Raw genomic sequence first — 14,738 nt, forward strand, 5'->3', positions numbered from 1 at the left:
TCGGCTCCGCATCGTGCCCACAGGCCCAGGAAAGGACTGCCGAGCCTGCCCATCGCTAGCCCACCTAAGACTCCACCCACCCATGATCCCAAGGCGGCGACGTGGGACAGGACCCTACAAAAGCGACGACGGTGAGCCGGGATCCCTCTCTACACCCGTCCCACCGGCGAAACCGCTGGCCCTCCGACCCTCTCAGGCCTCCCCTCTGCCAACCTCTCCACGAGGCCATGTAAGGGACCACCCCTGACCTACCTCCATGGTAGGCCTCATCTTCACTGCCCACCTCCCAGACCCTCCCGGACGGACGCACTGTGATCGCTCGGCCCCCCAACTGCCTCCACCAGGCCGTGATCTCCTCCCGCCAATGACGGACCACCGATGCCTTCAATCAGCTCTGCATCGCGCCCGCAGACCCAGGAAAGGACCGCCGAGCTACGGTCAGGAGGGTCCCCCAAGACTTGCCAAAAGTCCCTGGTGGTCCAGCGGGGATCCGGGAGCGATCTCCTGCACTTGGTCCGGCGGCTGCCAGTAATCAAAATAGCGCCAATAGCCTTTGCCCTTACTATGTCACAGGGGCTACCGGTGCCATTGATAAGCCCCTGTCACATGGTAGGAGCACAAGATGGCGCCGATAGCCATGGGGGGGGGGGGTCAGGAGGGTGGGGGGTTGTAGGTAATTTAATTTTAGAAGGGGAAACGAATAGGAATTAACGTATAAACGTATTGGGGGGCCCCCTTGCCGAATGCAACGTATCTGCCCCCCGACGAACACGAATCCCGAATGAAAAGTATGGCGTCCCTCTGCACATCCCTATTACCTACTGCCCCTTTGCCACCTCCTCTCAGAGCTCTCTCTCCCGCATTTCATATATGCAGATGATGTGCAAATAGTTATCCCCATCAATGATTTCATATCTAAAGCCCTCGAGACCTGGGATTCCGCCCTGTCGGCCATCAACAACCTCCTTACCAAGCTCCATCTAGCCCTCAATGTTACGGCTATGGCTGCTATGCATCCGCCTCAACACCAGGGGTCTTTCTAGAGAAGGCTCTCCTGGCTGGCCCAATCCACCTGCTCTATGTCCTGGAGGTTCCCTTATAGCCCTGCCTACCCTAAACTCGAGTGCTTCGGTATCGAGCTCTCTTGGGCTTCCTGCCCTAGCCTTGCTGTGTGTGGCCATCGGGCCTTCTGTCTTGCCTTGCCTTGCTGTGCGTGTGGCCTTCAGGCCTTCTGCCCTGCCTTGCCTTGCTGTGCGTGTGGCCTTCGGGCCTTTCGGCCTTGTCTCTGCCTTGCTGTGAGTGTGTGGCCTTCGGGCCCTCTTCCCTGCCGTGTGTGTGTGGCCTTCGAGCCCTCTGCCTTGCCGTGTGTGTGGCCTTCGGCCCTCTGCCTTACTATAAGGTTCCTTGTCTCTGCCTTGCCGTGTGTGTGTGTGTGGCCTTTGGGCTCTCTGCCTTGCTACTAGGTGCCTTGACCCTGCCTGGACTCTGACTCTGCTTGCCTGCCACCTGCCCTGACCCAGCCTGGACTTTGTTGCTGTTTGCCTGCCGCCTGCCCTGACCCAGCTTGGACTTTGACACTGTTCGCCTGCCACCTGCCCTGACCCAGCCTTGACCTTGACGCTGTTTGCCTGCCGCCTGCCTAGACCCAGCCTGGACTTGGACTTTGTCCCAGCTAGTACTCTGCTCCATTTACCAGCCATCACCCAGCTCCATACACTCCTGCCGCAACACTTCTCTCCCAGCCATCATCAGAGACCTTCCAGTTATCCCTGTCTCTCTCCACCTGGAGTCACTCTTGAAGGTGGTGTTCAAAACACCGGATCACTGTCCAAGCGTAACACTCAACACTAACAAAGCAGAACTTATGATCATTGCCCCCCAACACAATTCTATTAACACTACACCCCCAATACTCGCCCACCCACTTTCAACTGCTCCCCACACTTGCGTGACCTAGACGTCACCCTTGACACCCATCTCAACTTGAAAACATTTATCAACTCCACTCTAAAAGAATATTATTTCAAGCTGCACACTCTAAAAAAACTAAAACCTCTACTGCACCTAAATGACTTCCGCTCTGTACTTCAATCCATCATTCTCTCCAAAATTGACTACTCCAACAGCATCCTCCTAGGCCTCCCCAAAAACACTCTAGCCCCTCTCCAAATGCTCCAAAATGCTGCTGCACGCATCCTGACTGGTACACGCAAAAAAGAGCATATCACCCCATCCTCAAACAATTTCACTGGCTCCCGATATCCGCCAGAATTAAATACAAGACACTCTCCGTCATTCACAAAGTGCTTCAAAACCCCAACATGCACTGGTTTAGCGACTCACTACTATTCCGCCCCACTGCTAGGCCCACTAGATTGCAATACTTAGCAACATTACAAACTCCCTCACCCAAACACACCCACCTTACAAATACAAAAGAACGCTCCATATCTATTGCTGGACCCACCTTATGGAATACCATGCTCCCTGATCTATGACAAGAAGTATGCCCCAAAAAATTCAAACAAAGAATCAAAACATGGCTGTTCATACAAGCCATCACAAAACAACCCAAATACACCAAAATGTGTATTCCAGTACACAAATTTGTCAACAAAATATAGAACAAAAGTATACTGGTATTTCTTATATAACACCCTACTACCGACAAAATTTGTTGGACCTTTCAATCTTGAGTCAGAATTTATAAGGAGACTCGTTTATGATAAAGGGTCACTTTACTTTTTGTCGGTAGTAGGGTGTTATATAAGAAATACCAGTATACTTTTGTTCTATATTTTGTTCATACAAGCCTAGAGAAACAACACGTAACCACATTTTCTCCCTCTCTCTGATCATAATCTTAAGTAGATTCATCACCCTGCCATTAGTGACTTTCTGACATTATGGGCCTCATTTTCTAAACGGATCGCATGCGATAAGGGACGTTTCGCATGCGAAATGCCCCTTATCGCATGCGATACCAAAATGGGGGCGGAGTCGGCCCCGGAAGAGGAGGAGTCGGGGCTTCACTGGGGCCGACTCCGCAAAGACGCAGTGGACGACGAAAAGGTAAGGCCCTTTTCGCGTCCGAGTTTGCGCCCAATTGCTACACCTTCTATGGTGGCGCTATTGGGTGCTAAACTGGCAGCGATCGCACCTTGACGGTGTGATTGCTGCCGGCTAGCGCAGGCCCACCACCCATTTCGTCCCCCACCCCTCATTCCCTAAAGTATTGCAGGCCTGAAATACTTTATAAAATGAGGCCCTATGTGATCTATTTGCCCTACTCTCCTGCTCCAATTTCAACCTTTCACTATACTGTAAATACTCCCAGCCCCTGTAATTAGTGATTCACTATATAGTAAATTCCCTCAGCCCCTTTAATTAGTGATTTTATGTATTTATTTATTTTTTATTTATTCGTTTTTATATACCGTCATTCGGTTTAGCCATCACAACTGTTTACAGGATCAAAACAACAATCAGATAAATTATACATAGTTACAAAAGAAGAAAACAATAACAATAGTGAAATGATAGGTAGAGGAGGATGGAGGGGTGAAAGAGGGGGAGAAGGAAAAGATGTAAAAAGGAAAGCAACAAAAATAGTATTAATTCATCTTAAAGGAGGGCTTCATATTAAATTTCTGAAATTTTTTATGATCTTTATATAACCTTTATGATCTTTGTAATTGTTACGGCTTGCTTATCCCATTATTTCCAATTTGCTAGTTGCCTGTTATAGCCTCCCCTTATAGACTTAATACCCCTCGCTTTGACCTCTGATTTATGTGATTCATGTGATTGATTGATGTGACTGTCCCAAATCACCTTTTATATCATTCCCAAATTGCTTTCTGCCTACTATAATTTTCTGTCTGCCTTCTATAATCACCCCTTTTATAGTTTTAATAACTTATTTGCCTGTTATAATTCCCATGTCATAGTTTTAAATACCTCTCCCCTCACCCCCCTGTTCAAACTTGTTCTTTGTAAAGCTCTGTTACTCTGCATTACTAGTTCTATGGAAACCGATGTGATGTTCCTAACGAATGTTGGTATATAAAAATGTCAAATAAATAAATAAATACATAAATGTTATTGATGATGACACACACTATGTCTTGGTTTACTAGAGGGCCAAGGCAGAATTGCAGGTTGAAGAAGAGATATATGGAAACTATCATGGATCCAGAGAGTTGGAGGTAACCAAAGTCTATACATAATATCTCCAATTCAATTTTTGACTGGGAATGGTCCCACAAATCTAGGGGTAAACTTTAATGAAGGCATGCATAATCTGAGATTGTGAGAACTTAGCCAAACTAACTCTCCTGGATGGAACTGTGGGGCAGGTCTTCATTTTTTATCTGCCTGTTTCTTAGCTCTGACTGCAGCCTGGAACAAGAGTATATGAGTATTTTTCCATAATTCAATTAATTCCTGAATAGCAAGATCTACTGCAGGACAAGAGGAGGAAGTGGCAATGGTTACTTGAGGATGATATCCAAAAACCAGATAAAAGGGTGTTCCTGTGGCCTGCGTAACATGGTTATTGTGGCAAATTTCGGCCCATGGGAGTAATGAGGACCAGTCATTTTGATGCTGGTTCACATAGCATCGTAAAAATGTTTAAGAGACTGATTAGTTCATTCAGTCAACCCATTAGTCTGTGGGTTATAGGCTGAGGAAAAATCGAATTGTATTCCAAATTGTTTGCAGCGGTCCTTCCAATAATGTGCAGTAAATTGAACTCCTCTGTCAGATACAATGTGTTGAGGAAGTCCATGAATTTGAAAGATGTACTAAACAAATAGTCATGCTAATTCCAGTGCTGATGGTAATCCAGGGAGTGTGATGAAGTGGGCCATCGTAGAAAATCGATCAACTACAACCCAGGATAGTAGTGTTCCCTTCTGAAGGAGGCAGATCTGTAATGAAATCAGTAGTGATATGAGTCCAGGGTTTCTAGGGTATAGGTAACGTTTGTAGTAAACTCCAAGGTCGAGTCTGGGAGCTTTAATGGGCTGTATATGAAGGGCAGGATTCTACAAATTGTTTTGTGTCCTTTTCCCATTGTGGCCACCAATAGTGACAGGCAAGGAGTTCCTTAGTCCATTGAAGTCCCAGATGTCCCACAAGACAAGAGTCATGAGCCCACAAATGACTCTTTCCCTTAATTGTTTGGGTACAACAGTCTTTCCCACTTGAACCATAAAAGTTGCAGTGACCATGATTCGAGCTAGGTTAGTAATGTGATGAGGTGGGTCAGGAGATTCATCAAGATAAAATCTTTGTGATAAGGCATCAGCTTGATGATTTTTTTCTGCTGGCCAAAAACACAAGTTAAAGTCGAAACGACTAAAGAACAAGGCCCATCGGGCTTGTCAGGGGTTTAGTCGCTGAGCGTGAGAGAGGTAAGCCAAGTTTTTGTGGTCAGTGTAGATGGTGATAGTATATATAGCTCCTTCCAGTAAGTGTCATCATATTTCAAGTGCTAGTTTGTTAGCCAGGAGTTCGCAGTCACCTATAGAATAATTTTTCTCAGACGAAGATAATTTTCTTGAAAAGTAGGCACAGGTAACTAATTCCCTGCCTCAGTTGGTTGTAAGAGGATTGCTCCTACTCCCAACGCGGAGGTATCCACCTCCACAATGAAGGGTCTAGTAGTTGTAAACATGAGTCTTTGATGAATTCCTATTTTCTGTTGAAACACTTGAATAGCTTCTGAAATCCAAGTACGCGCATCGGCTCCCTTTTTGGTCAAGGCTGTAAGTGGTCCTACTAAGGTTGAATATACAGAAATAAATTGTCGATAATAGTTTGAGAAGCCTAGGAAATGCTGTAGAGCCTTGAGACCTACTGGTTGAGGCCAATCCAGAATTGCCTTAAGTTTCTCTGGGTCCATTCAAAATCCAGTTCAGGAAATTATGTACTCCAAAAAGGGTGATTCTTCTTGGTGAAAAACATTATTCTAATTTGGCATACAACTTTTTTTTCTCACAGATGCTGCAGAACTTATTGAACATGGACTTGATGTTCATTCACTGTCTTAGAAAAAATGAGAATGCCATCTAGGTAACCGAGAACATGTGAGTATAGAAGGTCCCTGAATATGTCATTTACCATGGCTTGAAATACCGCCAGAGCATTTCACAGGCTGAAGGGCATCACTAAATACTCATAATGACATCATGTGTATTAAAAGCTGTTTTCCATTCGTCCCCCTCCCGAATCTGCTCCAGATTATAAGGTCCTCGAAGGTCCAGTTGAGTAAAAATCTCTGCTCCTCTAAGTCGATCAAAGAGCTCAGTGATAAGGGGTAAGGGATATTGATTTTTCCTGGTAATGGCATTCAGCCCATGATAATAAATGCACGGTCATAGGGAATCATCCTTTTTTCCAACAAAAAAAACCCCTGCTCTGGCCGAAGAGGAAGCGGCAGGATGAATCCATGGGCCAAATTTTCCTGAATGTTTTGGTTCATTGCCTCAGTTTCTGGCTCTGATAGAGAATAGACCCTTCCCCGGCAAGGAATCTTTCCAGGAAGATGATTGACAGTGCAATCATAATCTCGATGTGGAGGCAGAGTTTCAGCTCATTGTTTGCTGGAAACATCGCAAAATCTGTGACCTGGTCGGTAACCCAGGAGGAGTTGGCACAGAGTGAAGGATGCTAAAAGAGGGTGCTTTTACTGGAATCAGACAGTCCTTATGACATTTTGGACTCCATTTTGCCACGTAGTATGCTCCAATCTATGTGGGGTTGATGTAACTTCAACCTTGGCAGACCCATTATTATCTGGTTCACTGCAGAAGGTAACACATATAGACAAATCTTTTCTTGGTGTAGCAACCCAGAAGTCATAGTTAAATGGTCTGGTAATGCGAGAAATCTTATCAGTCAAAGGTTCCTCTGAGACTGAGGATATAGTAAGAACCACTTTTAATGGTTCTGTAGGAATCTGATATTGCTGAACCATGCTTTCTTCAATGAAATTTCTGGCTGCTCTGGTTTCCACAAAGGCCTGCAGATGAATAGTACTGTTAACTGTGGGTAGACTTCTAGGAATCAAAATCTGTGGAGAGGAGATTGCATGACCCAGGGAGGCCTTGCCCACCAATCCTAGGTCCAAGAGTTTCCTGGATTCAAAGGGCAGGCTACGGCATAATGGCTGGCTCCTGCACAATATAGACAGAGATTCTGTTGTCGTTGTTGCTGACACTTCTTGGAAGAAATCCTGACCCAATCTATTTGCATGGTTTCCTTGGTAATGGGTCATGCTTCCTGAAGTCTGGAGGAGAGGAGCAGGAATTGAAGGAAGGTGCTAAATGCACTGGCTGACATTGAGCAGCTCTTTCTTGAGACCTTTCCTGGAAGCACAGATCCAAATGAATTGCCAACCGTATCAATTCTTCTAGGGTGTCCAGTGGGTCTCATCCTGCCAATTCATCCTTAATGGACTCTGACAATCCCTGGTGGAAAATGGCTGTGAGACTATCCTCTCCCCAATGGAGTTCAGCGGCTAAGGTCCAAAACCGGACAGCATACTCCCCAACAGAACGAGAGCCTTGCTGAATTTGTAGGAGGTCAGAAGCCACAAAAGTCGATCATCTCGGTTCATCAAAAACTAGAGAAAAATCTTTAAGGAATTGGTCTAGATTGTCCAATAGTGGATCTTCTTTCTCCTACAGCAGGGATGTCCATGCTAAGGCTGGATCCTCCAAGAGTGAGAGAATGAAGGTAACTTTTGTTTTATCAGAAGGAAACAGTGGAGCTTGGAGTGAGAATTGCATTTTATACTGATTAATAAATCCCCTGCATTGCTGCGGATCTCCATTGAAACAAGAAGAAGGAGGCAGGCAAAGAACAACACAAGGTGACGGGGTAGCTGGGGGTGGTGGTGGTGAGGTTATGGCAAGAGCATCCATACAGGCTGCTGGTCTCTCCAGAACTCCTGTCACTTGATCCAAAACTCCTTGTTGTTGTTGTACCCGAGTAGCCAGGCCCAGAATTGCTTGTAAGGCTGTTAGGTCTACTGTATCCATGGCCTCAGCTAACAGTTACGGTATGGGTTAGGGATGTGAATCGTGTGCTCGATCGTCTTAACGATCGGGTTCGGCTGGAAGGAGAAAAAAATCTGATCGGTGGAGATGTGAATCGGAATCGGTTCTGATTCACTTCTTCTCCCACCCTCCCGAACCCCCCCAAAACCTTTTACAAGTACCTGGTGGTCCAGTGGTGGCGGACATCTTTAAAGATGGCACCGGCCAGCCAGTGCTCCTACCATGTGACAGGGGCCAGCCAATGGCACGGATACCCTGTCACATGGTAAGGACAAAGGGCCATCGGCGCCATCTTTATGAGTAGCAGCCGACGGCCCGAGAATGGGAGATCGCTCCTGGGACCACCACTGGACCACCAGGTAATTTTAAAATGTTTTGGGGGGATCGGGAGGGTGGGGGAAGCTAAGGGGTCATTTTTAAAGGGTCGGGTGGTTTGTTTTTTTTATCGGGCCATCGGCGCCATTTTTGAGTGGCAGCCAAAATGGCGCAGATGGCCCGAGAGCGGGAGATCGGTCCCCGCGCCCCCACTGGACCACCATGTACTCGTAAAACGTTTTTGGGGGGTTTGGGAGGGTGGGGGAAGGTAAAGGTTTAGTTTTATAGGGTCGGGGTGGGTTTAGGGGTTGTTTTGGTGTGCCGGTTTTCCCGCCCTCCCCCCAAATAACTCCCGTTAGTGGACACTAACGGGAGTAACGATTTTTCACGATAAATCGGGAAAATTTCTATTGTATTGCTAACTCTAATGATTTTTGACGATTTAAAAAATATCATATGATTTTTTTAAATAGTCAAACGATACACATCCAAAGAATAGAGTATCAGTCTTACCTCATGCTGGAAACTGGATGGAGACTGCAGAGAGAGACACTCGGGACCCACAACAATCCGCAAGGACTAGAGTAGACAACACCTGCCGAGGATGGCTAGGCAGGAGCTGGCAGTAGCCAGTCCAAATTCCAAGTCCAGGCAGGGGTCGAGCAGGCAGCAGACAAACCAGTATCCAAGACCAGGCAGGGGTTGAGGCAGGCAGCAGACAAACCAGTATCCAAGTCTAGGCAGGGGTCAAGGCAGGCAGCGAACAATCCAATATGCAATTCCAGGCAGGGGTTGAGTCAGGCAGCAGGCAAGGCAATATCCAGGATCCAACAAAGGTGAAGGCACACAGAAAAGAATGCACAGTGAAGTAGCACTAGCGCACCAAGCCTGTAGCCAAGGCAAGGAGGTGCTGTCAATGCTGTGTTTAAATCCCCCAAGTTCCCGCGCTAGAGCAGGAAATTCCAGTGAGGACACCCGATGTGCCAAGGGGGAGGAACCACAACAGGGAGCGCATCCTGCCACGCTGCTGTAGGGAGATGCTGATGCTGACAGTCACTGCCGCACTGAGGAGACACCGGAGCAGTGCAGGTACTGGCTCGCGTCCTAACACTAAGGGCCCTATAGTATTTACTAAGCACTTTTCTCATAGACACAAAATGGGAGAATGACTTTTGTAAATAACCCCCTTAGATTGTGAACCATCTGGGAACAGAGAAATACCTACAGTACTGAATATAACTCACCTTGAACTACCTTTGAAAAGGTGTGAGATAAATACATACATGGATGGTCAACAAGTGCATATCTATTAGTGTTTTGCTCTTTCCACTATCTCAAGTTTTGTGTTTCGTGCATTTCCTTGGATATTCAATGTGTCTCTGAGAAACTATCACATTTAGACTTTGAAAAAGCCTGTCAGTTTTAAACTTGATATGTTGCTTGCTGGTTTGCTCCTAGCTGAAGTTCTTCACAGCTTTAATACATTGATACAATTGATAAAATTGATCCTTTGAGGCAGGCAATACTTTTGTTGAAATGTCAGCACAGGGATTGTTCTGAAATGCTAACCAGTGAGCATAGCTCTGTCCATGCCACTCCAGTGCAGTTCTGTCTACTTTATCGAATCAGTGTATTTAACCAATTGTTAAAGGATATTTCGAAACTGGGATTTATGAAGTTAAGTTTGGTTTGGACTAAACATGGGGGTAATTTTAACTGCCTGCACTGGTGAAAAGACTATGGGCACCTTTTACCTGCAGACTTTACACCAGTTTTCAAAGAATAAGTACATACTCAACTGAATTCAAGACTCCCCAGATTTTTAGAACATGGCAAAAAACAATCTCTTCAAAACATTCAGTAAAACTTGTGTTTTTATTCAGCAGAGACTGCCACTTTAGGGAAGAAATTAACGCATGACAATTTATTTTCTTTGTATTTTTTTTTTTTTTTACAGCAGAGACCTTGGAACTTTAATCTATAACCCATGAAATGGTACATGAGCAGCCTGAAAATTAGAATGAGCTTAATTATATTTAATTTGAATTATTTTGAAGTGCAGAGAGAGAGAGAGAGAGGGAGAAAGAAACTAAAAATTTATATCATACAAAGAAGCTTGACATTTTAATTGGCCCTTCAGAAAAGAGACAAAACAATTTCCTCTCAAGAAAATTTACATCTCCTTCATCAAAGCAGCAGCCTCAGCTGAGCAGAACTTCATTAACAAGATTAATTATCATGCTAGTGTCTGCTTCATCAGGTGTGCGGCCCAGGTGAAACTAACAATCCAGTGACAACTGACATCATTCTCAATGTGAAGCACTGACGATATGAGGAAACATGACAGACTGAGGACACTTTACCTTGGTCATTAGCCATTTTGTCAGGATGTTCGACTGTAAGAGAAAAAAAAAAGACATCATTAAACTTTTGACAGCTCTTGGCAGACAGTTTGGCATATCAAATCAACAATTCTGTTTGCAGGTTTCCATAGCACAGGTCTGCCTTCCTGCATATTAGGTGGATTGATCAGGATGAGAAGAGATACTTTCCAGCCCCCTTGTTGAAAGATCTTTTGGGAAGTAGAAAGGAAAAATACAAGTCACTGGATCATCCTTGATGCTCTCATAGGGTAATGTCTCAAACTACTTTATAAAAAATAATGAAGCAAAGAGCCACAAAGTGACAATATCGTGGCATTTTGTTGTTTCAGTTTTCATGTGTACACATTGAACTGTAATATCATCAACAATCATATGCAGTAATTTTTTCCTACATTTGGAAATGGGATTTCGGTAATAGTTGTATTAATACATTCAAAATGGAAATAAGATTTCAGAAGCATAAAACCAGGTGACAGATGTATGCTTGAAGACAAAGTATGATAGCAATCTACTAAAAGTTTGGTTGACATTTGTAATGTTTCAGTAATATACAAAATGAAAGACCACATGACTAAAAATGGGTTACATTTGGGAATAACTTAAGAGTAACTTCAAATTGTAATAACATACAAGATGGCCCTTTATACTAGAAAGTCTAGAAGGTACATGAAAAATGGCTCTATGTAGGTTTATCAAGAGCCATTATGACTATAATAGTTCCCAAACTATTATAATAAGATCCCATGCAATACATGGGATCTTATTTTGGTGTTCCTTTTTTTACTAATGTATCTTACAGTGCTTTAGAGATGTGCATTCGTTTTTGCCGAATTAGACAATTTCAACGAAACTGTCTAATTTGGCATGGTTCAGAGGAGCTGAAAAACAATCGTTTTTTCCCGAAATTTCAGAAAAAATTGTTTTTCGGGTTAGTGCACACTAACAGGACCCCCTAATTTAAATATTGCATGGTGCCCCCCTTTGGGGGGCAACTTTATTGCATCGGCCACAGTGATAGCAACTACTCTACTTTGAAAACAGAAAATTACAGTTAGGGATTGGAAACTTCTTGCTGTTTGACTTATTGGTTGATTGCTTGTGCCCATTTGCCAGCTCTGTGCCTATTGGTCCATTGGATGAATAGGATAATGATTGGGTTTTAAATTTGCAAGAGTGGTTGATCAAGTGGTCCCATTAAGAATATTATGGGTAAATTCATGCAAATCTAAAATGAACTGATATGCATTTCAAACCATGATATAGAGTTATAAAGAATTTATGAGGGAGGTCAAAATAATTATCTTGCTGAAAAGTTGAGGTCGCAAAATATTTTCCAAAAAGTAAGGAGTTTGACCTTTGGCCAAGAACATAATCAGGAAGTGATGATAATAGGTTGATTAGAAGTTATTTGCACTATTTTTTTTAGGATAAAATTAGCCAAAATATATTTTTATTGTCCAGTAGGTTACCTGATGAAGTAGAAAAGTTGTGACATAATCTGTTGATATACTTCAGCTTGGCTCTGGTGGCCTTCAGGCAGTTGTAGCTGAGGTAAGGGGAGGGGGCAGGGGTAGAATCAGAATGTATAGAATATAATGGGGAATTGTGATTTGTTACATATGCTGTGATCTCTCAAGTGTATCTTAATAAACATCTAATGTTGGTGAAAGCCACATTAAGTTGATTGGATCTTCTATCATGTAAACTGATAGTGAGAGATGAAGTGGGACTATTACCCTGATTGTTATCTATTGTGACTGAGAGTTTGCAGTTAGAGAGGACACCTAGACCTTTAAAAGTTGCTGAAGTCTATCTTATTTTAAAGAAACAAGGCTAGTATCCCAATGTGGTATCCCATTACTGCCTGTTTGAAACTTAACATTTTTGTCCAAGGTTGTAGAGAGAATGGAACTTTCCCTCATTCAGAATTACCGAGAGAAAGTACAGGGCATAACAAGCTGATTTCTGGAAGGCTCAAAGCATGGTGACAGCTTTCTTAGCTAAATGGAGTTAAATTGCAAGTCTTGCCTCACAAATCTGCTTCCCTTTTTGAAGGAGTTAATAAACGTGGATAAAGGTGAACTGGTAGATGTAGTGTACTTGGATTTTCAGAAGGCGTTTGACAAAGTTCCTCATGAGAGGCTTCTAGGAAAAGTAAAAAGTCATGGGATAGGTGGTGATGTCCTTTCATAGATTACAAACTGGCTAAAAGACAGGAAATAGAGAGTATGATTAAATGGACAATTTTCTCAGTGGAAGGGAGTGGGCAGTAGAGTGCCTCAGGGATCTGTATTGGGACCCTTACTTTTCAATATACTTATAAATAATCTGGAAAGAAATACGAAGAGTGAGGTATTCAAATTTGCAGATGATACAAAATTGTTCAGAGTAGTTAAATCACAAGCAGATTGTGATAAATTGCAGGAAGACCTTGTAAGACTGGAAAATTGGGCATCGAAATGGCAGATGAAATTTAATGTGGATAAGTGAAAGGTAATGGAAATAGGGTAAAATAACCCATGCTTTAGTTACACAATGTTAGGTTCCATATTAGGTGCTACCACCCAATAAAGAGATCTAGGCATCATAGTGGATAACACATTGAAACTGTCAGTTCAGTGTGCTGCGGCAGTCAAAAATGCAAACAGAATGTTGGGAATTATTAGAAAGGGAAAGGTGAATAAAACAGAAAATGTCATAAAACCTCTGTATCGCTCCATGGTGAGACCGTACCTTGAATACTGTGTACAATTCTGGTTGCCGCATCTCAAAAAAGATATAATTGTGATGGAGAAGCTACAGAGAAGGGTGACCAAAATGATAAGGGGAATGGAACAGCTCCCCTATGAGGAAAGAATAAAGAGGTTAGGACTTTTCAGCTTGGAGAAGAGATGGCTGAGGGGGGATATGATAGAGGTGTTTAAAATCATGAGAGGTCTAGAATGGGTAGATGTGAATCGGTTATTTACTCTTTCAGATAATAGAAGAATAGGGGGCACTCCATGAAGTTAGCATGTGGCACATTTAAAACTAATTGGAGAAAGTTCTTTTTCACTCAACACACAATTAAACTCTGGAATTTGTTGCCAGAGGATGTGGTTAGTGCAGTTAGTATAGCTGTGTTTAGAAAAAGGATTGGAGAAGTTCTTGGAGAAGTCCATTACCTGCTATTAATTAAGCTGACTTAGAAAATAACTACTGCTATTAGTAGCAACGGTAACATGGAATAGACTTGGTTTTTGGGTACTTGCCAGGTTCTTATGGCCTAGATTGGCCACTGTTGGAAACAGGATGCTGGGCTTGATGGACCCTTGGTCTGACCCAGTATGGCATTTTCTTATGTTCTTATGTTTACATATTGCTAACAGTATTCCTGTAATTTCATTTTTCAGTTCTTTCAGTACTCTGGGATTCACACCATTTTGTTCAGGTGATTTGCTACTCTTAAGTTTATCAGTATGCCTAGTACATCATCTTGGTTCGCTGAGATTTGTTTTATCAGTTCCTCTGAATCATCACCTTTGAATATTACTTCTGGAATGGGTATCTGTTTTACATCTTTCTCAATAAAGACCAAAACAAAGAATTCATTTAATCTCTCAGCTATTGCCTTATCCTCTCTTAAACCCCTCGATCATCTAATAGCCCAAATGGTCCTCGCAGGTTTTTTGCTTTGAATGTATCTGAAAAAGTTTGAATTATGACATTTTGCTTCCACAGCAAGCTTCTTTTGAAATTCGGTCTTAGTCTTCCTTATCAATGCTTAGCATCTAACTTGCTTATGCTGTTCCCTGTTTTCTTCATAAGGATCTGTTTTTGGTCTTCCTTTCACCTTTTATAATGTAGGGAATACATCTAATGTGGACTTCGAAGATGGCATTTTTAAACAACATCCATGCCTAAAGTAAGCTCTTGATCTTTGCAGCTGTTCTCTGTTTTTTCCTAACCATTTTTCTCATTTTATCAGTCT

General features: G+C 43.2%; 1 protein-coding gene across 1 annotated transcript in view; it reads right to left on the reverse strand.

Moving 5' to 3' along the window:
• The window catches only part of DCC (DCC netrin 1 receptor), a 1,677,934-nt gene that overhangs the window by 239,559 nt on the left and 1,423,637 nt on the right, over nucleotides 1-14,738 (reverse strand). Inside the window, exon 21 of the mRNA XM_029571056.1 lies at nucleotides 10,748-10,780. Within this exon, the coding sequence (XP_029426916.1) occupies nucleotides 10,748-10,780 (33 nt within the window). The remainder of the gene's footprint in view (nucleotides 1-10,747; nucleotides 10,781-14,738) is intronic.

The sequence above is a fragment of the Rhinatrema bivittatum genome, chromosome 1, assembly GCF_901001135.1.
Source record: "Rhinatrema bivittatum chromosome 1, aRhiBiv1.1, whole genome shotgun sequence".
NCBI lineage: Eukaryota > Metazoa > Chordata > Amphibia > Gymnophiona > Rhinatrematidae > Rhinatrema > Rhinatrema bivittatum.